The 26,448-nt window shown below is 41.2% G+C and overlaps 1 protein-coding gene across 10 annotated transcripts in view; it reads left to right on the forward strand.

Moving 5' to 3' along the window:
* The window catches only part of sox6 (SRY-box transcription factor 6), a 615,141-nt gene that overhangs the window by 225,972 nt on the left and 362,721 nt on the right, over positions 1-26,448 (forward strand). For all 10 annotated transcript variants that reach the window (XM_080190145.1, XM_080190148.1, XM_080190144.1 and 7 more), the window contains one exon: positions 25,459-25,705. In XM_080190145.1, coding sequence (XP_080046271.1) covers positions 25,459-25,705 — 247 coding nt within the window. The remainder of the gene's footprint in view (positions 1-25,458; positions 25,706-26,448) is intronic.

Below are 26,448 nucleotides of genomic sequence, written 5' to 3' on the forward strand. Positions count from 1 at the left end.
CTCATTTGGATACTTATTTCTTTTTCCTGTACTATTGTAGATAACTATCAATGCAATAGTGTAATCTACAGTGAGCCTAAATCGATAGCACAAGCCTCCCAAATACATTATCATCTTAATCACTATTGTGTCAGCAGCCCTATCCCATCCGCATCCTCTTTTTTTGGTTTGATATTCATTTTATACTGCCCTTCACTTCTCAGTCACATCTCATTTGCTGATCTGGGGCAAAAAAAACTGTCCAAACCATACAAAAGTTGCCTGAGCAGATGCTGCAAACAATTTCTCATATTAATGTATCAGTTCTGAACAAAAATGACAAGCAGCAACAAAATGATCCCTTTTTAGCCGAAAATGGATTCTTGTTATGGGAACTGTTGCTTAACTTGAGTCATGCGGCTGAAATAATGGACATGTATATGGTTTCCACGAAAATTTGACATGGTGCTTGCCTCTTATTGTTGGATACGTTCATTTTTTCTATCTCTGAAAAGAGCTCATCCACATAAAATGTGTCAGCATGGCATTTGGAGTGTTACAGTTGACTAATAAAGTATGATTGACAGTGTGTGGACAGTCTTTCCACTGGGTGAATGAAGCTACCAGCTAAATGCTCTAAAGCCTGGCTGGGTTGACTGCCAGAAAAATGTTTTACTTTTTACAATACAAAACAGGTGGCAGAGATTCAGTGTGAAATTATTTGATTTTTATGCAAGGAAGAGAGTATCACTAAAACAGCACTGTAATGTTGTGCGTCCTCAAGCTCCAGGATCCTGGCAAAGGAAATGAATCTCTTGGCTTGAGCCAGCAGTGCCCCTGACAATAGCTGCTGAAAAGAGTTTTCCCATTTTAGCGGCTGGTAAAGAACTAAAAGAGAATCCTAAATGTTTATTGAGACAAATAGCATGGATGCAAATGTGGGAGTGGGGGGTTGGGGGGTTGTTCGGATCAGCTTGTTGAGAAGCTTCTATTAGGTATACACGCCACTGTAGACATGTAAAACCATGTAGCCTGTTCCAGACCTATTAAAAAAAATGTAATTCTATGTAAACCTCCTTCCTGCTACTTTCACATTGTTTTGTGAAATGCTGGCCTGTCAAAATGCTTCAGTTAGGGAACCCACTGCTCAGGATGAAATTAAGGAGCAGATCATGGGGGTCTCAGGTCTGTACCTCCCCTGCAAATTTCTCTGACTGTAAGGGGCAGGGCCAATCAACCTAACCAGCCCCTCTTTGGACTGTGGGAGGAAACCGGAGCACCCAGAGGAAACCCACGCAGACTCGGGGAGAATGTGCAGACTCCACACAGACAGTGACCTGAGGCTGGAGTTGAACCTGGGTCCCTGGCGCTATGAGGTAGCAGTGCTAACCACTCTGCCACCGTGCCGCCCCAGTCTCAATGATCATGGTCGTGGTGGAGTATAAACCCTGAAATTGACTTCAGTATCACTGGGCCAGGAAAAGGGGGAAAAGAAAATCAGCTGTGATTCCTGCTGCTAATCACTATCAGGTCACAACTGTTGCATGTACATGTCAGATGAGCACAGGATCGGGCTTCGCTGCAATGGCGTCTGTGGTCAGATAACCAGTCAAATCTGATTGCCTATTTATTTGGCATGATGAATGTCCACTTAGGTGAAGGAGTGCTGATGCCTGTGACACTATACCCAATGCTAATAAGAGTGGCGGAGAGGGGAGGGATACTTTACCAACTTAGCAATGTTATGACACCAATCACAAATGAGTCATAATCACTGTCTAAAAGTAAATCTAAATCTAAAAGTACATCTCCTGATTCTAACCAGCATCTCAACCAATTGGAAGCTGAGTGTTGCTCCAAGGAAATAGTCTCTCAGTGTCATTTTAGCAACAGTTGCCTATTTACCATGTTGACTGGGTAATTGCTTTGGACAGAACTGTGCCTGAAAAAAAAAGTGCAAAAGATACCAGCAATTGCATTTCCACTAGAAGCTACAAATATATTCTTTGCTAAAGAAAATAAAATCAGACTTGTTATATTGATATACATCAGGGTATTCCCTCCCTTAAGATAGCCTGCAGTTTCAACCTCCCTTCAGAAATGTGATTTCTCAGCAGTGGCTAATAGAGCCGGGAGGTAAGAGCCTCTCAATTCCTGTGACATGACTAATTGTTATATAATGAATGGCCCAAGTAGGATTATAAGCTTTTACAGTATGTATGTATTAATCAATCACTGTGTGATGATAAAAGCTTATCCTATTTTCATTTCATTGCGCTACATTGCCTGAATTTGAAAACAATTAATATTCAAATTAACTCCGTATAACTACTTCCAAGCATTCAGAGTTTTGTCAGAAATTAAATTGTATTTGTGAAGAAAATTAATGTGTTATCAAAGTACAGATTTTTTTCACAGTATCTGGCAAGCGAACAGCATCTGTTTAACATTACAATTGGTGTAAGTGGTGCTGAGAGTTTAAATTGTCGAAAAAGCTGCATGAAACATGTAGGGAATCTGACACTGCTTTAGTAATGTTTCTAGATAAAATTGTTTTATTTGTTTGAGTACTATACCATTAAGGCCTTTCAGAAAGAGGCATCGGGTGGCTCAGTGGATAGTACAGTGCCCTTTTACCTCTGGGAGCTGGTTAGGACTATTACCATCAAAACTTTTTCTCTGCCGGACGTGTGTGAAATGAGTATTGATGCTCTGGCTAGAGTTTCAGGTGCAATGGGCTGGAGCCATGAAGGGTTTATTCAAGTAGAACTCATTCAGGGAGTTTTAGAAGTAAGAAGTGGGAAACTTTCCATTTTCCAGCACTACCATCCCTTAACTTGAGGAGAACCAAAAATCCTAAATCAATGTGGTATTAAGAATTCTGACAGGGGAAAGTGAAGTTTGTGGATTGACAAGTGCTTATGTTTTTTTTGGGGAATATCACGAGAGTTGAGAGTGACTTAGGATGACATTTCTCCTGTTGATGATTTTGGAGGAACAGTTGGTAGACTGGTGCTATCTACTTTGTGTTTGCAATGGCCTTTACGCTACAATAGTCGTTAGGAAGAATTTTATCTCTCACAACGATCTCTAGAAGTGTTTTTACTTTACAGAAATAGAGTTTTCCAGTTCTCCATCTGTATAAATGTCTATATGCAGTGAATGGTACAGAAGCTGATATCTTAGACCACAACATGGTGGATCTGCCTAATTAAGAGAGTTGGTTTCACTTATGTAAACACCGGGAGTACATTACTGCACTTATGTTTTATGACGCCACTGGGCCTCCACATTGCACAACTGAAGCCAACATAACAAGTACCTAACTGAAATGTGAAAGGGAGAGGATGGAACTTTAGGGATATACTTGCTCTTGTAGAACAGTGGGATGTAGGAAGTGTAGAGTGCTTTATGTATAGGAATCTGACTGCATGAATAGGTGCTGACCATTATATTACTGCATGAAATTTTTATTAATACTGTCTACTGTGTAAATGCATGAGATTTCACTTCACTGTATATCATTTATCATAGATTCCTAAAAATACAACCCATTCATTGAAATACTTAATTAGCTGCTTGCCTCCCAAGACAGTAATGCTTAAGGGAGTTGAAGGCTGCTATAACCTTTTGCTTCCATCATTTGCTATCATGAATGTTGATTTTTTTAATTGTCATTTGGTGGTTTTTCTCCTATTTCTGGTTTTAATAATAGGAGGGCTAGAAATTTGTTAGAAGAGGACCTTCTATGTCTTGTTTGGAAGAAAGTTTGAATTGTTAATGCTTTTGAATAGACTTTCAGTGATACAGTATTCTTATTTAAATATCCTGGCTTTCTAAGCAGTGCGTTTTGTTCCAATCATTCTTGTCCAGTTCTTTATGCCAATTCTGTCACCCGTTTTCCTGTATTTCATTGGCACCCATGCTACGCTAAACGTATTTTGTTTTGGGGAATAAATGTCGAATACTAAAAAGAAAATAAAAGTTATTTTATGTTTGAATGGTCAAGTTTATTTTTTATTGTGGTTGTTGTGGCTAATGTCCGGACTGTTAACATAAAGTCTCACAGAATAGAGCACAGCCACTACAGTACTCTTCCAGGCCTTCTTGCCTGCCACCTCTAAAAGCAAAGGACGATAAATGCTGCACTCTAGCCAAACGGTTAACATTTTTTTTTCTGTACATTTGACTTGAAATATATAAGACTAGTTTGGTAGAAAAGAAACAAACACAGATAGTGGTTGCAGCCGGGCTAGGGATTGTGTACGATCCCTTTAGCCAGCAGCACCACAAGAGTGCTACTGCAGCGTGAGAGAAATGATATGTTTCTGTTATCATCAAGGAAGGTCTGTGACTTACAATACAGAGCAGAAAAACCACAACTTAAACTCGGAAGAAATAGGATATCCGTTTTGATATGGAGAGACACTTGGCTCTGTTGCTGAACTGTAAAGGCAGACAGCAGTAAGACCATAATGCTAACTAATTATATACAAGTAGTTGTTGAATGTAATGCTATCTGCAGGGACAATTCACAAGTCAAAACATTCCATCACATCCGAGCTGTGGGGATAGAGTAGTCTTCGGCTGCTGAAACCCAGTGACAGAATCACCCAAGTTTAAATGCATTTCATTAAAAAATTACCATGTTTGCAGGCTGTGTGATAAAATAACCTTTCCAGAGTTCATAGCTAGACTAGTTCTTCCAGCACATTCAGCTAGTTGTCATCAGCTTCAATATTTCTTTCCATGTCTGCTTTTATACATATGCAAAATATATATATGAGCACATTTAGATCAAAGCAGCAATTTGTTTGCCACTTGTTTTAATCAGTACTAGGACCAATTGTTTTGCTCAGGAACCTTTCTATCGATGAGTAACCCTTGTATAAATATGGGGATATACTGCAGAGCAAGGCAAACATATGTGAGTGACAGAAAGAGATAGTGGAAGTGAAGTAAAAAAGAATCAAGACAATGCAGTGGGGGAAAAAAATCAAGCTGGTAAATTGGCACGAGGAGAACCCCGAACATAACATTTAAAGTTTACTTATTAGTGTCACAAGTACATTTACATTAACACTGCAATTAAGTCACTATGAAAATCCCCTAGTCGCCATACTTTGGTGCCTGTTCAGGTACACAGAGGGAGAATTTAGCGCGGCCTATGTTCCTAATCAGCATGTCTTTCAGACAATGGGAGCAAACTGGAGCACCCGGAGGAAACCCACACTGACATGGGGAGAACGTACAGACTCTGCACAGATAGGGACCCAAGCCGGGAATAGAAGCCGGATCCCTGACGCTGTGAGGCAGCAGTGCTTGCCACCATGCCACTCCTCAATTTGAATGAAGCAGAAGAAATGTAATTAAAGAGAGGGGCTCCCCAACTTAACACATTTAAAAAAAAGGAAAGTTTGATTCATCTATTTTTAAGAAAATGTGTGTTTCAGCAATGCTCACTGAGAATATTATTCGGGAACTTGGCTGGGTGAATCAGTAAGGATGATCAATTCACTTGCACAGATGCAGAGAGAAGATTGCTGGGCTAATGACAGTATTTGTGAATTTTAATTCCGCACATTCATACTGTCAGTAACTTCTCTCAACCAATTTGCCCTAATATTGTAATACTAGCAGGCCCTATTTGTCAAAACAATCTCACACTTACAGACACCCTCCAAATCTCCGCACCAAGTTTAGCCACAGTACTGCAAGGCCACTTGAGTATTCGTGTCAATGCTGGCTGGGGCTTTGCTGGAACAATCTGAAAACAAGTCCCACTTGTTCGCTCCCTTCCCATTTACAGTTACAGAGATTGATGGAAAAATCCGGGGCAAAAGTCCTTACTAATTTTCCAGTTATTTTAGACATTATGTCAGATCAAAGATGGTTTGCACCCTGTTTGGTGCTGTGTCAGTTGATTGATGGACAGATGAGCTGAATCCAAACTGCTGACAAAATCACCCTGGGACATTTTTTTTGAAGTAAGGGTGTGGTATTTTGGCTTATACTTCAGTTATTATGATGGTGCTACAGGGAGACATTTACACGGCTAGGATGAGGCCGCTAAGCCTGCTGGATTGTCTGTCTGCCATAAATAACTCTCAAATTTTTCATTGTAAAGTTTTGGCAAGTTCAAAGTGCCAATTTTTTCTTTCCAAACAGTTGTAAACTTCTATTTTAACACTCACAAAGCCAGTGAAAGGGATGAAATATCACACATCTTCATGATGGGGACTTTTTTTTATTCATTCATGGGACACGGGCGTCGCTGGCTGGCCAACATTTATTATTGCCCATCCCTAATTGCCCTTGAGAAGGTGGTGGCTTGGCGATTGATACAACTGAGTGTCTCGCTCAGCCATTCCAGAGAACATTGCTATGGGTCTGGAGTCACATGTAGGCCAGACCAGGTAAGGGTGGCAGATTTCCTTCCCTAAAGGACATTGGTGAACCAGATGGGTTTTTCTGATGATCAACAATGGTTTCAAGTTCATCAGTAGATTCTGAATTCCACTTTTATTGGCGTAAGGTGTTTCATCACATAATTTGAGCTGTTCACCAGCAAAACATGCCCATGGAACATAATCGAACTCTACTATCATTTCAAGCTGGAATTTGAATGAAAGTTGGATGAGTGGGAGGTCAGCACTTGGCCTAAGAGCCATAAGAAGTCTGACATGTTTTTAAACTTAAAAAAAAAACTTTTCTTTCAAACTCCTAGATTGTCCCTTGCTCTGAATAAGTTCATTCAACCTGGTACTGACTGCCGTATACCGTCTCACTAAAGTAACATTTGTTCATGTATAAGTCCAGTTAAAGGGTATAGTGGGCACGACGCCAAGGCGAATGCCGTCACCCCCTGAAGGCTGTGTTATCCAGCAGGAGTCAGTAGTGAGCAGTCAGGAGTGGGGACTATGGAGAGCTTCTTTCTGAATGACACTGAAGTCAAAAGTAGGATCATTAGAGTGACATTGTTGAGAGCACCGAATTTTGCATAATCTGAAGATTGAATCTGTATGGCTAAGTATCACATTAACAATAGCTTTGCTGAATGAGCCATTGGGATCAGTGTTAACAGAGTAAACAAAAGTTAAAGAGTGGCTGTCTCTATGAAAGGCTAATATTAATCAAGAGTAATGCCATTTAAGCGAAATAGTCAGGCAATCTTAATTTATTCAACACCGTACCACATTTCTCAGAAACATGTCACACAGAGTGAATTATTTAGAAACACAATGAATACTAGTATGTAAGCAATTGAAACAAGTATTCTGCGGATACCAAGATCTGACAGATTGTATTAGTCAGGCACTCTGGTGTTCTTGGAGGGAGGAAAGGTGGTTTGAATGCATGACACTACCATGATCTTCTTCAAACAACGTCCATCAACTAGATCTTCATTTAATGTTACATTGGAAGCACTGTAACTGACAGTGTGGCTGTCTCCACTAGAATGTTAAAGAAGAAATGACATTGATAATACTCACTTATTATGTCTTCAGAATACCCTATTGTACATTGCAATCAATGGATTATTTTTGAAGTGCAGATCCTGTTGCTATTTAGGCAAATGCAACAGTCAATCTACATTCAACAAAATCTTCTAAATAGGCAATGAAAGGCAATGTGCTAGAGATGGCACAATGCAAATGGCTAGACCTCTTGTTCTAGCCCATGACCCCCCGCCCCCCAGAACAGATGAAATAGAATCCATGCCATCTAGTCTGTCCTGCCATGTCAGAAATTTAAAAGTTTCTGTCATTCCCTCTCAATTTCTAAACTGGCCTGGACAATCCAACCTCTCCTCATTTGACATTCTTGTCACTCCAGGAATCAGGTTGGTGAACCTTCACTGCACTCCTTTATGGTGTGTATATCCTTTCTTGGATCGAGACTAAATTTGCACTCGATACTCCAGGTGTGGTCTCACTAAGGCCCTGTACAGCTGTGGTAAGACATTCTTGCTCCTGTACTCAAGTACTATTGCAAAGAAGGCCAGCAAAAGATTTGCCACCTCAACTTACTTTCAAGGTTGGGTATCCAGGTCCCTTTGAATGTCGACATTTTCTCAAGCTATCATCATTTAAATAAAATACTCTGACAACGCTACCTTAATTTAGAGTTTTAATCTATGTTACAGAGTGGGGCTCACTCTGAAGACAGTACAGAAGATGTGGGTGGATTTTCCCGCCTGTGGGATCTCCTGGTCAAACAACAGGAAACCCTGTTGACTGCAGCCGGACAGTGGTAGATTATCTCAGCAAAATACACCATGCGAAGGATGGGGGGTGGAAAATCCTGCCTATGGGGGCGTAGTGGGGGGAATGTGTTTAGGACTTCAGAAAAATTAAATTGACTGTAACATTTTTTTTAAAAGAGCGATGTCTTTAGTACCTGTCTCTGGATTTATTTTAAATTAATTCTTGTATAAATACTTTACAGTTTAATTTGATTACAGGAAACAACTTTATTGGCTGGGTGAAAATGAGGGCCATTATTCCTAAAGAAAACACCTCACAGCTCAACTTTTTAAAAATTAAATTATAGTTTTTCAGCAGACTATTTTCACAGCTGTGCTTAAGCATGTCATGCTTTAAGAACTTTAATGCTTCTTTCATACACTCTTCGCCCATAATTTGAAAGTTACTTATGGGAAGTGAAAGGTTGGTGTTTAGGTTTCTCAATCTACCATCACTAATAACTATGCTGAATTCAGTCAGGTCCCTGCAAAATGAATAATCAACTCACTACAAAGCATTGCTAGTTTTTATGTGTAGTATTCAGGTAGGAATCCACAACTGGAAACATAAAATCACAATAGTGCATCGACCAAGGAGTGAAAATGGTGAGAGTTCTATCCACCTACAGTTGAAAACCTTGTTCAGAACAAATTCCTAACTAAGTGTGGTTCTTATTGCCCTATCCCCCAGGTCCTCACCTCTCCCCACTCACCCCCCTACCTCTTGGTTCCCTACTCCAAGTCTTTTGTTTCCATCGAACTGTTTCTACCATATCCAGATTTAGAACCATAAAATCCCTACAGTACAGAGGAGGCCATTTGGCCCATCAAGCCTGCCCCTGACAACAATCCAACCCAGGCCCTACCCCCCGTAACCCTTTAGCATGGCCAACCATCCTCACCCGCACATCTTTGGATTGTGGTAGGAAACAGGAGCAGAGCCGGAGGAAACTCCAGACAGTCACCTGAGACTGGAGCCGAACCCGGGTCCCTGGCACTGTGAGGCAGCAGTGCTAACCACCGTGCCCACCCTTTTTCTAAAAAAAAATTTAAAAGACAAGTATGGTCAAAATGCATTTCAGGTTGATCAATGTGTGAAAGAAAGAAAGGTTTTCATATTATCTCAGATGTGTTCCTGATCAGTAGGCCCTAACCTTAACTAAGATAACAACCCCCCATCATCACCTTCCAGATTCTGGCTCAACTGCTATGAATTTGCAGTATTTCATTTTTTCTTAATTTCAGATTCAGAAATTTTCTTGCCTTTTCCGATCTCTTCTGGGCCAGAGAACTGTCCAGAATATTAAGTTTTAACTTTGGGATGGAAAGGCTTGGTGACAACATTTGTACAGAGTACATGATTTAGATAGATTGTGTAAAACACGCAAATGTAAATTTAGTCTTTGCTGTGGCGGTTTGGAATGAAAAAACGACACATTACATATTTAAATGGAACTTAGTATTTCAAAAACAGATGTAGCATTTTAGAAGCTGTTGTTTTGGGACTTGAAATTCTTTAGAGAACTATGCGTTATCCCTTGGAGTACTGAATGTCCTTTGCAGCTTTCCAAATACACACATGTTTCCTGTATGACCTCTAAAAAGAATTGTCTGTGAATCTCTAATGCTGAACATCACAATGTAGAATTGGAACAATATGTATAATCAACCTGTCAATTCTGTAGGACCTGGAATCTCACCGTCTAATAGCATCCATGTGTTCAGAACAATTAGAGGGCGACATTGTCAGTAAACTGATCACTGCAATGAATCTGGAGGCAAAATAGAAAGAAAGATCATTTCAAATGTTCAAAATGTGAAATCAAACCAGAAATGTTCAGACCGAATAGCATCATTTTGGAGCAAGAGGACTTAAATATTTCAGATCTGGGCCTTCAAGAAACAATACTTTTCACGTATGTTACTATATGTGACAATAATAAACCAAATCATCAGGGTCACACCTGAAATGTTAATCTAATATATTGTCCCATTTTGGACATTGTTTTGACCATTAATTATAGAAGGGGATTTGGATTAAAGAATTGCTTTTAATGTTTAATTTTCAAAACAATATATATTGTATTCCTTCATTTTTAAATTAAAATACATCACTTTATGAAGTAACTGATGCCTGTGCAGTTTAGACAATACTCACATTGGTCCTACTGCTTTTATATGTTATCTTATTAATTGTTTGTTTCCAGGATTTTTCTTTTTAAAATTGGTATCACTTGATATTAAGAACTGTATTCAGGTCAAAGACAGGAGGGATTTGTTTCATTTGAGTAGAGTTCATCATTGCTATATTGGAATCATGTTAGCAGAGTATGATATGGATGGTCATCAAGATGTATAAAATTATGAGGGGCATAGATAAAGTAGACAAGAAGAAACTTTCCCCTTGGTGTCAGGATCAATGGCTAGAGGACTTCGGTTTAAGGTAAAAGGCTGAGATTCCAAGAGGATGTGAGGAAAAACCTTTTCACCCCAAGAGCGGTGTGTGTCTGGAACTCACTGCCTGAAAGGGCGGTGGAGGCAGAGACCCTTATAACATTTAAGAAATATTTAGTGTGCACTTAAGATGCCGAGGCATACAAAGCTATGGACCAAGTGCTGGAAAATGGGATTAGAATAGTTAGATGGTTTGCCTTTGACTGATGCAGATGCAATGGATTCAAGGGCCTTTATCTGTGCTGTAGATCTTTATGACTCCATGACTGTTGTAAAAACAAAGAACAGTACATCTCAGGAACAGGCCCTTCAGCCCACCAAGTCTGTGCCTCTTTAATCTAATATTTTCTTGCCTTTATATAGTCCATATCCCTCTATTCCCTGCCTATTCATGTATCTATCCAGAGCCTTTTGAACGTTGTTTTAGAATCTGCTTCCACCACCTCCTCCAGCAGTGCATTCCAGGCATTCACCACCCTCTGTGTGGAAAACTTACCACTTATATCTCTTTAAAATTTTTCCCCTCTCATTCTCAATCTATGCCCCCTTCAACCTTGGGAAAAAGACTCTGACTATCCACTTTATCCAAGCCTGTCATAACCTTATAAACCTCTACCAGATCGCCCCTCATCCTCCGATGCTCCAATGAAAACCATCCAAGTTTGTTCAACCTTTCTTCAAAGTCCTTATCTTCCATGTCAAGGTAAATCTCTTCTGCACCCTTTCCAATGCATCAAAATATGATTGCCATATGTAGGAAATTGACTGATTGGCTGCATCCAATGTTGATCCAGTGAAGAAATGAATCTGGCATTTGGGATTGCAAAAAGGATCTTTGTGATTAAAAACTCTTCCTCTGAAACACTAACCTGACAACAGAAGGCGATTATTTACCTTCATCTTATTGGTAAGTTAAGCAAATATCATACCATGGAAGTCAATTTTCCATTTCTTCCCAGTTACTTTGTAATGGTGATCAAAACGCGTAGAACGTCTTTGTTCAAGAACTTGCCTAGCATGGCAAAAACAGAATGTTTTACAAAATGTTCTTGTAACTTATGGGTGGCACAATGGTTAACACTGCTGCCTCACAGCGTCAGGGACCTGGGTTCAATTCTGGCCTCGGGCCACTGTCTGTGTGGAGTTTGCACATTCTCCCCGTGTCTGCTTGGGTTTCCTCCAGGTGCTCCGGTTTCCTCCCGTAGTCCAAAGATGTGCGGGTTAGGTTGATTGGCCATGATAAATTGCCCCTTAGTGGGGATTAGCAGGGGGTTGTGGGGTTAGGATCTGGGTGGGATTGTTGTCAGCGCAGGCTCGATGGACCAAATGGCCTCCTTCTGCACTGTAGGTTCTATGATCCTTACTGTTAACATTTTAATCTCTTGATTTGTTTATGAAATAAGTCATCAAGGATGATACAACTTGCTTAACAGTATTCAAGTGATTAAAATATATCTATTTTACTAATCCAACAACTGATTGGTTGCAGCAGCTTGTGAGAATTCTGCCCACTAAACAGCAAAACTGTCTAGCAATCCAGTAAGCAACATTTTCTGTATTCTGTAGCTGTGCCGTCATTAGGAATATGCCTGGGGTTTCACATCAGGGGTTTCTATCTCTAATGGTTCAGCATTTAACACACATAAGCACCTGACCATCTTCTAACATCACATTATATCTATCGTGAGTCAAGAGTTGTGTTGCATGACCCCAGGGTATAGCACGATACCCTTTCAAGCTTTCCAGTGGACTGAAAAGTTGTTGTAATACTGCTTGCAGCCTTCTTATTCTTTGAGCAGAATTGTTTGTGTATTACCTGTCAGTCAAAATTAATATTCACCTGCCATATTGTTAAAATAAGATGAAGTGGCAGTTTCCCTTTACATTTAAGTATCTAAAAATGTATTTTAGATGTGGGGATTCTGTAAGAGCAGCGTAAGTGAAATTTCTCTGCTATTTTGGCAAAAGTGTTGACCCACTTGAAATAAATGGAAGTCCATTACACTCTTGACAAAGACACTGTTGCTAAGTTAGAATTGTTGAATGAAACAGGGTGTCTTTTGAATAATGAGAATTACAACTATTGTGTGCAGGCATCTACAGGTATACACTCACCAAACATGTGCGGAAGGGGAGATTGCAGCCTTAACGGGATCGCTGCCCATGGGCACCAATGCTGTTACGACCGCAAACTCTCTCTGGAGGGTATTAATGAAATTTGTGCCATGGAGATCCCAAAATGAGATCTTCCCTGCCTCCTGCTGGTGATGTAATCAAGCTCATGCCCAAAAGGGACGTGAAGCTGATAACCATGAATTTGAATAGAGTCATAGAGGTTTACAGCCTGGAAACAGGCCCTTTGGCCCAATTTGTCCACACCGCTGTTTTTTTAAAATCCCTAAGCTAACCCCAATTGTGCGCGTTTGGCCTATACACTTCCATACCCATCATACCCATGTAACTATCTAAATGCTTTTTACAAGATAAAATTGTACCCACTTCTACTACTGCCTCTGCCAGTTTGTTCCAGACACGCACCACCCTCTGTGTGAAAAAATTGCCCTTCTGGACACTTTTGTGTCTCTCCCCTCTCACCTTAAACCTATGCTCTCTATTCTTAAATGGCTTAATGCCATTGTTTCCAGGGGTGTCAGATGTTACCCTCCCCACCTGCTGGCATGATGCCATGTTGGCCAGAATCACTTCTGATCTCCTGCAGTCAAGATGACCCCACTGTGGGTGTAGAGGACAATGTAGCCTTTGGGTGGCCAGGGTCATTGCTAATAGAGTCCTGGCACAGCCCCCTGGCACTAGCATGTAGGCACTGCTGGGCGGCTGCCATGTTGGCACTGTCAAAGGGAAGGTCTGGGGGGGTGGGACAAGGGGCAGGGCCTCTATTGAATGCGCTTCATTATATGGCAGGGGGGATGCTGGTGACGGCTGTGGGGAGGGAGTTGTGTTTCCACAGCAATGAGGGGGGAACTATGATGTCCTGATGTCGGGGATAACCAAGTGGGGAGGTCACACCTCCATAGGAAGGGGTCTCTGTTGCCTTGATGCTGGTGGGGGTGTGGATGAGGGAGGAGCCGGAGCGGGGGGAAGCAGTTAAGGGTTTGGTTGCCCTCCCATGGTTGAGGGTTGGGAGTGTTTTATCGTTGGCTGTCTGGAGTCCCAATGTCCATTTGTGGCCGGGGGCGGGGAGGGGGAGGGTAGATTTGCTGTGGGGGAGCAAGGATGTATTTAACTTTAAGTTGAGATTGAAGTGCTCTTTAAAATGGTACCCAATCTCTGCGAAGACAGGCTTGCTGTCATGTTTAGGCCTCACCCGTCAAGAATGATTGGAAAAATTCACTCCTGAAAATCACTGTCCCTTTTCACTCCACCTGCCACCCTCCCTATTTTCAGGCCCAATAAAGGCAATCCCCATCTGTGTCTGGAAAGGTTTGACCTAATTCTCACCAATCCAACATTAGATAAGTGAACGCACCACACAGGAATTAGTAAAGATCCATCAGTAGGTTGTGTATCATGCAGATAAAGCTGTGTTATTGTTTGAAGTTGAGTTTTGAGGAAATATTTAGAGTTGGCAATTGTGTGTTATGATACTGTATATAGTCAACCCACTCATTACATGTAGACTCAATACCTAAGATAAATAAAATGGAGATTAGGCAATAAATTTAATTAAAAATCTTACAGATCCCTTTTCTATTATAGATTTTTTTTTAAGGTGAAGGATTTATTTTTCTTAGCCTGTTTTAATGAATGGTATATTTTTGATCTCCACATCCATGACGGTGTTCTTTGGCTTCATCAGATGAGCTCAGTGCAGTGTGGACTATTCCATATCCTTTCCAAGCGACCATAGAATCATAGAATAATTATAATACAGATGGAGGCCATTTGGCTCATCATGTCCATACTGCCTCTCTACAAGAGCAATTCAACTAGTCCCTCACCCTTTTCCAGTAGCCCTGCAAGTCTTCAGCTACTTATCCATTACGTTTTGACAAGCCATGATTTTGTTTGCCTCCACTGCCCTCTTGGGCAGTATATTCCAGATCCTACCCTGTCACTGCATAAAAATATTTTTCCTCATGTCACTATTGGTTCATTTGCCACTCATCTTAAATTGCTGACCTATGGCTATTGACCCTTCTTCATATCCATTCCGTCTCGAGTATTCAATTTATTTTTTTAAAAAAAAAGCATCTTCAAATTTGCGCCGTTATTTATCTGACTGTAGTCCTTCTGAATAAAATTGTCCAATTAGTAACAGTTGCTGGAATTGTACAGCTTCTGATCAGCCCATGTGCATTTTATCTCTTTTAGACCTTAGAAATGGAACTGAATCCAACTTGCCAGCCACTTGGGCTTGTAATTTTTTGCTTTTAATGAAAACTATTTGAATTGACTTTTATTTTGGTGATTCTCGGCAGGTTTATTAGTATACCAATGTTGCTATGAACCTTTAAGGTTCATCTTTACTGTGACTAGGAGACCTACTGTGCCTGTAAGCACTGAGACTTTCCATATGCAGACTTCCCTTTATGACACTTTTTCTCATTACTTGATTAGAATGATGGTGAAGAACAGCTTTAATGGACATAAAAAGCTCATCTAGATGGTAAACCTGAAGTTTGTACAGTAATAAGGAGCGCGGTTTGGTGTTTCTGATCAGCACCTTGCTATTGCTCATGGACAATCATTGATCTTCCAGCACAGAAGAAGGCAATTAGGCCCATCATGCCTGTCCCTGCCCTCTGAAAGAGCTATCCAATTAGTTCCACTCTGCTGATCTTTCCTTATCGTCCTTCAATCACCTATCACAAGGAAAGTGAAGCTAATCAGCTGAAGAGGTTATTGTAAGTGTAAAAAAGATAAAGTCACCATAGTCCCAGATGATGATCGGCTACTTTCCCCTTTGAGAGAGAGAGAGAGAGAGAGCTAACTGGTGGTGATTTAACCTGAGGCTCACCACGCCTAAGGTTTTTAAAGTGTATTTATTAGTGTCACAAGTAGGCTTACATTAACACTGCAATGGAGTTACAATGAAAGTCCTCTAGTTGCCACATAGTGGTGATTGTTCATGTATACTGAGGCAGAATTTAACATGGCCAATGCAACTAAGCAGCATGTCTTTCAGACCTCAGGCAAGGGGCAAGGTTGAGAAGGTGGGCCTTAAGTGTATGAATCTAATCAAAGGCATTCCATTGACGTTGTCACATAGAGGTGTGACGCTTGTCGCCTCCAGCCTTGTAATCGCTGACACATCGGAACTGCTGAATTGAAGTCATTGCTCCATAACTCACTATTAACTACCCACTCTTCAATATGTATTCTCCATCATCCAGGAAACACAGAACTGTAAATTTTTGGTATTAAATATAGAAGACAATTGATCAGAGTATTTGCTAATTATAAATTATCTTATTTAGGTTCAAATTACTGCCTGTGTTCCTCAGCTGTGACTTTTTTTTCAATAGTTATGCATTTTTCAAAACATATTTATTTTAGAAGTCTATAATTAGATTAGTGAACCTCATATTAAGATTTTAGCCCGACTTATATTAATTTTTTTCCCCTGGAAGACAGAGTCGCTGCGCTGCCTCCATAAATTGAGAATTGTACCAATAACTGTTAAATCCTCTTTGAAACACGGACTGCTTTGTAAAACTCCTATTTAAATTGGGATTAGCTTAATTATTTTATCTTGCACCTGATATTTCAAGCACTTCATTCACTGAAATATTCATGAAAACATGTGACAGATTTGTAAATTTTGTCTTTAACAGTTATACACTGCTTTATGAGCGTTTTAATCAGGCTGTACTTGCTTGAAGAAACCATACGAGGAAGTTAATGATTTTGCTAATTTGAAAAATGCTGGTATGATTACCTAAGGTTAACTGATTTGTGCATTTTACAGAATACAGTATAAAGTAAATTTACTCTGCAGCAAGCAATCGAAGAGAAGAACCTCTGTCCTTATTTCTCTAGTTGTGTTTGCTGTTTTCTTTCTTCGTTTCTTCATCTCCCTAATTCCCTTCTTTCTATTATTTGTTTTCTTTCTAGTTTTAATCCTTGTCCTTTCTTATTCCCCTGGTTCTTTTTCAATCCCTTTTTTTGTGTTTTCTCTTCTTTATCATTCACATCCTCTTCTTTCTTTAGGTTCTCTTGTTTTCATCAGCTGCGTTCATTTTTTTTAAAAGAAGTTTCTCGCACCACGTCTGATACCCCGACCCGAACGAACATCCTTTCGTTCGAAGAACAAACTGTTGATCCTTTATGTGCTGGAGCCAGTAGTTTGCCTCAGAAGCATTATGTGTAATGAAAGAGGTCAGGTAGACTAGACAAGGTGTCAGCTCTTCAGCAAAGTAATACAACCCCAACTGGGACCTGGCAGAGATCCTGTGCACAGTGGATATTGTGATTCAATCAGTCCCAGCACTTGAAGTGAAACCCACTGAGAGTGTGCACCTGGCAAGATTGAAGTGAAAAACAAGGAAGGGCTTTCTGAAAATGTTTTCTAATGCATCTTGATGAGATTTGGGTCAATTCGTTACTATCTTAATTGCATCCAGGTCAGATCAGATTGATCCTGGGACACAATTTCTGTCCATTCTGGACAAATGTAGCACTGTGTATTGTGACAAATAACATGCCAAACCATCTGAAAAGATTATTAAACTGTTAAGAAAACTTGAGTCTGCTGCTACTGTGATGGTTCAATTGGTTAATGCACTATCCAGTGTAGTACTGAGCTGCACAAATCAGGCACAGATGCGACAATTGACCTCATATAAATGCCATCAATCAGTACTTGTCATGAACAATCAGTGTCTGCTTCTCTGCATTTGAAGACAAAAGCAACTCCTCCCCTTAGCATGATTTCCCCATCACTGGCATTCTTCATTCCTCCCTTCAATATTGCACCAAGGACCCCCACTGGTATCATTCCTGGCTTTTCCCCTTCTTTATAGTAATCCTGGCTCTCCCCTTGGTGCCACTCCTCACTCCTGTCCTCCAGCGACATTCTCAGAAGCTGTTCTTGGAATTTGAATCGCAGAATGACTGGACTGTTATGGTGCAGGAGGATGCCATTCAGCCCGTCATGTCTGCACTGGCAGTCCGAATGAGCATTATGACTTAGTGCCATTCTCCTGCCTTTTCCCAGCAATTGCATTTGCTTCTTTTGCAGATCACTTTAAAATCTGTGCCCACTTATTCTCAATCTTTTTACAAGCAGGAACAGTTTCTCCCTACCTACTCTGTTCAACCTCCTCATGGTTTTAAACATTTCTATCAAATCTCATTTGAGCTGCTTTCTCTCCAAGGAGAACAGTCCCATTCTATCCGCATTACTGAAGTTTCTCATCCTTGGAACCACTGAAGAGTATCTCCTGGGGAGAATGAAGTTGAAAAACGAATGCCAGCATGAGATTGCAAAGAGATGAAAAGTGGCTCCATGAACTGGGGGGAAGGAACACGAGGACAAGAATGTTACTGTGAGATGAGGGGAGAGAGGGAGAAAACTCATACTAACTGAGTGTCAGGATTGAACAGTGTCAGCATAAATTGGTGTGGGGAAAGATGAATATCTTCACATCACTGTGCAAACTGCCTAAGGAAGTTAATATTTAGCAACAGAGGATACTGACAAAATAGACAACAATTTCTGTGCAGGAAATAAAGGAAAACCTTTGCAATTTTTACCGCAGCCTTCATATGAGCACATTCAGGAGAGGTGATGGGGCGGAATTTTACAGTCGTTCACGCCAAAGCGTTTTTCTGGTTCCGCTGAAGTGAATGGAGATTTGGCTGAGTGCCAAATTTCAGTGGCAGCAGTATGTGAATGGCTGGAAAATTCTGGCCAGACATGTTTGATTCAAAGGAATGTTACACAGTGTATAGCACTGCTGCCTCACAGCGCCAGGGTACTGGCTTCGATTCTCGGCTTGGGTCACTCTCTGCGTGGAGTTTGCATAGTCTCGCTGCATCTACATTGGTTTTCTCCTGCCACAGTCCAAAGACATGCTGGTTAGATGTATTGGCCATGCTAAATTGTCCCTTGGTGTACCTGGACAGTGCCGGAATGTGGTGACTAGGGGATTTTCACAGTAACTTCATTGCAGTGTTAATGTAAACTCGAATGTAAACTTTAACTTTTATTATTGTTAAGTGTGCCTGTTTACACTGTCAATGTAGCCACATGTATTAGCACAAAAATCAGGCTGGTTTTGAGTTGTTAAACATTTTGAGTTCATGTCAGCATTTACTGGATTTCCAGAATAATGGTGCTAGTCTTACTAAAACAACAATTGTCAACATATCCTGTTACTAAATGCAATTCAGTGACTACCTCTGGACAACCATGTGTGTAGACACTTGGGAAGGTCAATATCCCATCACAATATATTCTGATGCCCATGTGGTCAAATAGCCTGCCAACACTAATTCAGATACATGGATGAGATAACCAAACCCAACCTCTGCAAGAGTCAGCTTATTCAGAAGAAGAGGGCAGAAACATATGGAACCAACCATTAGGCCTGGGAACCAAAAAAAAGGATCATTATTCTCAATCTCAAGTATAATTAAATCCAGTAACTAACTTAAAATGTTGTGTTTCTTTTCATTTATGTAGAAACTAAACTGGATCAAGCTGAACATTTCAGTCTCAACATTTGAAATATTTTGGGTCAGTTTCAAGACCCAAAGAAATGAATGATGGAATGGGTGGAGTTATTGAAATTACTTGTACAATTTCACATTTAGATGAGTGCTTTTTTTTTGCAAATTTTGGCACACTAATTGTTGGTCAATATCAGTAGCATTGAAAAATGGAGCTCAAAATGCTGGGGTATAGTATTTGGGGCACTTGAATTCACACACACACACACACACACACACAAGAAACTCTCACACACACACTCTATAGTAACTCTTTCACACACACCATAGTAACACAGACACACCATAGTCGCTCACCCAGACAAACACACCATAGTCTCTCACACACACACACACACACACACACACACACACACACACACACACACACACACACACACACACACACACACACACACACACACACCATAGTAACTCTCATACACACACCATAGTAGCTCTCATACACACACCATAGTACTCTCATCTACACACACCATAGTAACTCATTTCAGACCTTAAAAGACTCCTTGCTTAAACTGCCTGTTAATTGATTCTGTAAATTAACTACAATTGCAGAATCATATTTGGGAGAACAAATATAGAGACATTTTATGCATGTATGCTCACATGTCAGAATGTACGAGGTTATGTTTTTCACTAAGAAGAGGGCTATGTAACAGTGTGTGTATCTGGTAATCAAATCCAGCCTTTCCCCATTAGAGCTTTAAGTGATTGAGTCTCTGGTTTTCACTTTGCTGGTGCACCCTACTGTTTTCCAGCATTTTGAGGGAGTCATATAATCCCTGGTGATTATATCACTGACATCAAACAGCCCTCTGGAATATGACTTTCCCTCACAGAACACTCTACTTGCCCTGTGTCCAACAGTAGAGAATTAACTGGTCCACTAATTTGCAGAGCCTGACTCCAAATGTTGAAGAATGTGTGCTGATATATCATTGCCAACATTTTTTTCTATATGGTTAAAATTTAAGTTAACTACTCTGATGTTCTTATTCTAATAATCGTTTGAGATTGTGACTATATTGTGAGAATATAATTTCCACTGGTGACATGATGGCACTTTAGTGTGAAAGGTTACCAGTGGCGCTCCCCCCCGCCCCACCAACACACACACGCGTGCGCTCACACACACACACACACACTACTACTGTTTGTCCTGATGTTGTCTAAAGTTTCACAGATGCTTGCAGGTCTCTAGAACCTTGTCCAGGCAACCATTCCTCACATGTATCCAGATTGTAACTGTAGGCAGCTTAGGCTCTGGTAGAAAATCAGGCCTGATTGAGTCCTCATCTGACATTTACTCATATATACCATCCAAAAGGAGTCACTAAAAACAGAACAGGAGCAGGAAGTCTGACAATTTATTTCTTCCTCTACCTGACTCAGTGATTGAGCCAGAGGGGGCTCCAGTCTATATCTATCATACAGCTGAGGGAGAATCTGTGATAGGGACGGTTATGCCCGTCTTACCAAAGGTACTTACAGAATGAAGAGTCAGATGATCTATGGATAAAGTCCAGCTCCCCTTTGATAGAGAAAAAGGAATCTTAAGGATGAATTACCTTAAACAGACAGTGCATCTTTTAGTGCCTGTTTATGTTCAGTGGCACAGTGGTTAGCACGGCTGCCTCACAGTGCCAGGGACCCAGGTTCGATTCCTGGCTTGGGTCATTGTATGTGTGGAGTCTGCGTGTTCTCCCATGTCTGGGTGGAATTCCACTGGGTACTCCAGTTTCCTCTCACAGTCGAAAAGACATGCTGGTTAGGTGCATTGACCATGCTAAATTCATCCTCAGTGTACCCGAACAGGTGCTGGAATGTGACGACCAGAGGATTTTCACAGTAACTTCATTGCAGTGTAAATGTAGACCTACTTGTGACGCTAATAAGTAAAATCCTAATTTAACACGAACATTAATAGATGCAAGGAAGTACTTTGTCTGCCCACCCTCACAGCCAGTAAATGGTGTAGTGGACGTGGGATGTGTTTTTCATCAGCTTGTCAATTTTGGACTATAATGCAATGCGAAGGCCCTTCAATCCCTTGTGGAATGTGCACATGCTGCGCACACCCAAGCTCTTTGGAGTGGCTTTCAATGTGGAGCTGGCAAATTCTGTGGGATCCTCGATTTTTGACTCTCTTTAAGTTTTTCACTAATTTAGGGATGACTAGTATTGCTGCCAGAATCAAAGTGTTGCCAGATGGAAAGCGTAATAAGTTCCATTCTCCAGTAGTGAATTAACCCTCACCCTGATGAGTGACAGATGATGTTGGCTCGCATACAGTTAATGCTCATTTTTTAGCTACGGTTTTTATTCCCCCCCCCCTCCTATTTTCTCTTTGGAAGGCATTGACTCATGCTGGGTTCCACCGGGATGAAATGTGCTCAAGCACCTCGCCCAAATTGTCATTTGTTATATGTGGGCTTGTCCACATTTACTATGAGGCCATTGTAGATGTGTTCAATCTTTTAATCAGCAATTGCCCACATGCAGGCATTTTCCATTGAAGGTCACAGAATAGCAATCAGGAACAGGAAGCTTCACTGATTTTTGACTCTCCTCTTGAGCCAGAGGTCCATAGGCCTATTTCAGTGTCCCGATCACTGCCCCCTTTGAGATCCTAAAGGAGAAGATCTCCTAAAGCTTTTGAACACTCCTGAAAGTATGGGTTCACAGTAAGAATTCTGTTTACTTGGCTAGGTCTCAATACCCTACTCTTGAAAATCTATCAGGGATGGTTGGAAGGTAGAGAGTTACCACAGTGTAGTGAAAACAGTTGAAGTATGCTATTGAATCTATCATTGAAAAATTTCTGCGTATGATAACATTTATGGAGGACTGGGGGAACAATACATGCATGAGTCCAAACAGAATAATTATTAATCTGCCACCAACACGGTGGCACAGTGGTGAGCGCTGCTTCCTCACAGCACCAGGTACCTGTATTCGATTCCTGGCTTGGCTCACTGTCTGTGTGGAGTTTGCACATTCTCCCCTTGTCTGCATGGGTTTCCTCCAGGTGCTCCGATTTCCTTTCACAGTCCAAAGAAGTGCGGGTTAGGTGGATTGGCCATGCTAAATTGCCCCTTTAGTGTCAGGGGGACTAGCTAGGGTAAATGCATGGGGTTCTGGGGATAGAGCGTAGGTGGGATTGTGGTTGGTGCAGACTCGATGGGCTGAATAGTCTCCTACACTGTAGGATTCTATCCAATTACCTGAAAAATGCAGAAAAACGGCACCTTTCAATAAATACAGTGAGTGCAAAATGTTCCTTATGCTTTTCTTTAATACTGATAAGTCCTACATAAGAACATAAGAACATAAGAAATAGGAGCAGGAGTAGGCCAACTAGCCCTTCGAGCCTGCCCCGCCATTCAATAAGATCATGGCTGATCTGAAGTGGCTCAGTTCCACATTCCCACCCTCTCCCCATAACCTTTAATCCCCTCTCTTATCAAAAACCCATCAACCCGCGTCTTAAAAATATTTAGCGAGGCAGCCTCCACCACTTCAACGGGCAGAGAATTCCAGAGATTCACCACCCTTTGAGTGAAGAAGTTCCTCCTCAACTCTGTTCTAAACTGCCCCCCCTTATCTTGAGGCTGTGCCCCCTAGTCCTACTGTCCTTTCTGAGCGGGAAGAGTCTCTCCACCTCTATCCTATCCATCCCATTCATCATCTTATACGTCTCAATGAGATCTCCCCTCATTCTTCTAAACTCTAACGAGTACAAGCCTAATCTATTCAGCCTCTCCTCATAGCTCAACCCCCTCAACTCCGGCATCAGCCTAGTAAACCTCCTCTGCACTCCCCCCAAGGCTAAAATATCCTTGCGTAAGTACGGCGCCCAAAACTGCACACAGTAAGTCCTAATCCTTTTCTGCATGTGGAATGCAAACTCATACACTTCTGGCTCTAGTGCTATGTCTCCCAGTTTTTGTTATAATCATTAATTGGCTGAGGGCAGTCGAATACAACAAAAGATATGGGCCCTGCATAGATTCCAGCTCTACTATATAGTTTTATATTTCTTCACCTTATCCAAAATCAATTGTTACAAATAAGCTGGAAAACAAATGAGAAAGTCACAGGGTAGTGGGTGACACATACTCCACCTTGTCATACTCCTGGACTGGAATTTTCTCACCCCACCCACCACAAGAATCATAGAAGGCAGGGGAAGGACAATACAAATGTATATTGACCTTGGGTGGGATTTTAGGGCGAGTGCAGCCGGAAAATCCCACCCCTGATTTGAGGAATGCTATTGGAGGAGTTGGAAACTGGGAGGGGTGGGGGGGGGGGAGAAACAAAACTGGAGACCTGATCCCCAAATGGCTTTGATGCAATTCTAAACCACAGAGTGGTGAATTTGTGGAACTCTTTGCCACAGAAGGCTGTGGAGGCCAGGTCAGTGAGTGTCTTTAAGACAGAGATAGATGGTTTTTGATTAATAAGGGGATAAGGGGTTGTGGGGAAAAGGCAGGAGAATGGGGTTGAGAAAAAGATCAGCCATGATTGACTGGCAGAGTGGACACGATGGGCCGAGTGGCCTAATTCTGCTCCTATGTCTTATGGTCTTATAAAGCCTAAAAGATATCAGTGAATGTCTGGAAATGGATTGCCAACCCGTTGTTAAAAATTGTGGTTGATGCTTTTTCTGGAAAAACCACGGGGAAAACAAGAAGAAATTACTGCTAGTTTTGAATAATCTCCACCTTCCATTTTCAATATGTTGGAGTTTATGATGTTTAACATTCAGTCTTGCATAAAACCAGCAGGCTATAAACATGCCTCCCAGAAATACTTGCTGGTTTCTGACTGGAGGTTGAGTTTGGGGAGTGGTTCTGTTCTCAAGAGGAGGGTAGGAAGAGGACCAGTTTTTGATTTGATTTATTATTGTCACGTATTAATATACAGTGAAAAATATTGTTTCTTGTGTGCTATACAGGCAAAATATTCAGAGAAGGAAACAAGAGCGTGCAGAATCTAGTATTACAATCATAGCTAGGGTGTAGGAAAAGACCAACTTAATGTGAGGTGAGTCCATTCAAGTGTCTGACAGCAGCAGGGAAGAAGCTGTTCTTGAGTTGCTTGGTATGTAACCTGAGACTTTTGTATCTTTTTCCTGAAGGAAGAGGGTGGAAGAGAGAATGTCTGGGGTGTGTGGGATCCTTGATTATGCTGACTGCTTTGCCGAGGCAGCGGGATGTGTAGACAGAGACAATGGTTAGGAGGCTGGTTTGTGTGATGTGTGGAAGTGTGTGTGGCAGTGGATCAGATTGATTTTTGTGGAGCACGGAGAAACATTCCCACAAGTAATCAATGAAACCTTATCAGCTGGGCTCCTCTTCAACTGGACTGGCAGCTGATGTTGATGGAGTGTTTTTGGGATTGGGGCATTGCCAGAGCAATTGATGTAAGGTGTTTCTTGATTACTGAGATAGGCTACCAAATTGCTTAGTGAGCACCCTGACTATTATTGCCCTAATTTAGCAGTCATCTAAACATTAGGGCAATCCAAAGCTTTGTTCGGACTGGTGCTCCTGCCATCCAAAGGTAGGTTAAAATCTAACAAGTTTATGTGGTAGCAAAAGCCACTAGCTTTCGGAGTGCTCACTGCTCCTTCATCAGGTCACTCACCTGACGACGGAATAGCAAGCGCTCCGAAAGCTAATGGCTTTTGCTGCCAAATAAACCTGTTGGATGTTAACCTGGTGTTGTGAGACTTTTACTGTGTTTACCCCAGTCCAATGCTGGCATCTCTGCATCATCCAAAGGTAGGCCATTGGTTTGATAGGAACCTCTAGAAGAGCAGCCAAAAAGAGACAGAGAGTGATTTCCCAACATTTTTGCAGGGTACAATTCTGTTTCAATTGGAAAACTTCAAGATTCCTCTCATGTCTCCAGTTTTTTGAGAATTGACCATGCTTCCTACCTTAGAAATAATTATTCTTGTTCATATCTTACACATTGGTAAATGCATGCATTTTGAAACCTTAAATTATTTACTCAAAATGTGAAAGCATCCTTACTGTTCGCATTGAATCTGTGTCCTTCTTTATGTTCAACAGCAAAATGTCTTCCAAGCAAGCCACCTCTCCGTATGCTTCTTCTGCTGATGGAGAGGAAGCAATGGTCCAGGAACGATTGGTACGGGAGAGGGAAAGGGAGGAGCTCAATGACCAGCACACAGCCGCACACCTGCCCCTGCATACGTTAGTAATCAACAAACCTCACCCTGAGGAGCTACCACCTGTTGTTGGCAACCTCCAGCCAGACAGTGACTGGGAAAACATGGCTACCACCCAGCACAGAGCGGTAAGCACACAACCCAAACTATCCTTCAATTTTAGTATCTTTTTCATCCACTAAAGTTAAGTCTTTGTGTTTCCCAGGCTCTGACTTTTCACCTCATCATCTGTATGTGCAGTCATGTATCCTATCAGCTAAATGAATATTATCTATGCCGTGTGTTGTGGGACAACTGGTTCCGGGATGAATTTTCACTTTTGCCACCAAAGGACAGTGGATGACAGTGGAGATTGTCCCAGCATACCTTTCTTATCCAATACTTATAGAAATAAATATTGGCATATGTCATAAAATGGGGTGCAGACCATTACTACTTGTTTTCTGCCCATCAGTAAAAAAAAATCAGCCTTCTGCATTGTCAAAATTGATTCTCTGATGGCCAGAAGAGTTTTTTCCCTATTTTTCTAACCTCTTCTTCTGTCAAAGGGTGTCAGCAGCCTGGCACACTTTATTCAGGTAATGATTGGTATCGGAGCCTGACAGGTGTGTCCGTAGGAGAACATCATGCACGGAATACTCCCTCCCCAAGCATTTCGCTTTCTGAATTATTGGGAAAGATGTTTTATCTCTGAAGTGTGTGTACACGTCTAAAGGTACATTTTATTCATAATCTGCCTATTAATGAAAAATAAAAATTGGAACCGATCTGAAGTTTTCTCTATAATCTGCTAAAGGACCCCTCCCTTCATTCAGATGATACACTTGAATGAGACAAACACCCAGGAGATTTTGACTTCAGAACTTGCAAA

This window comes from Carcharhinus amblyrhynchos, chromosome 6 (assembly GCF_965287045.1).
Source record: "Carcharhinus amblyrhynchos chromosome 6, sCarAmb.v2.hapA, whole genome shotgun sequence".
NCBI lineage: Eukaryota > Metazoa > Chordata > Chondrichthyes > Carcharhiniformes > Carcharhinidae > Carcharhinus > Carcharhinus amblyrhynchos.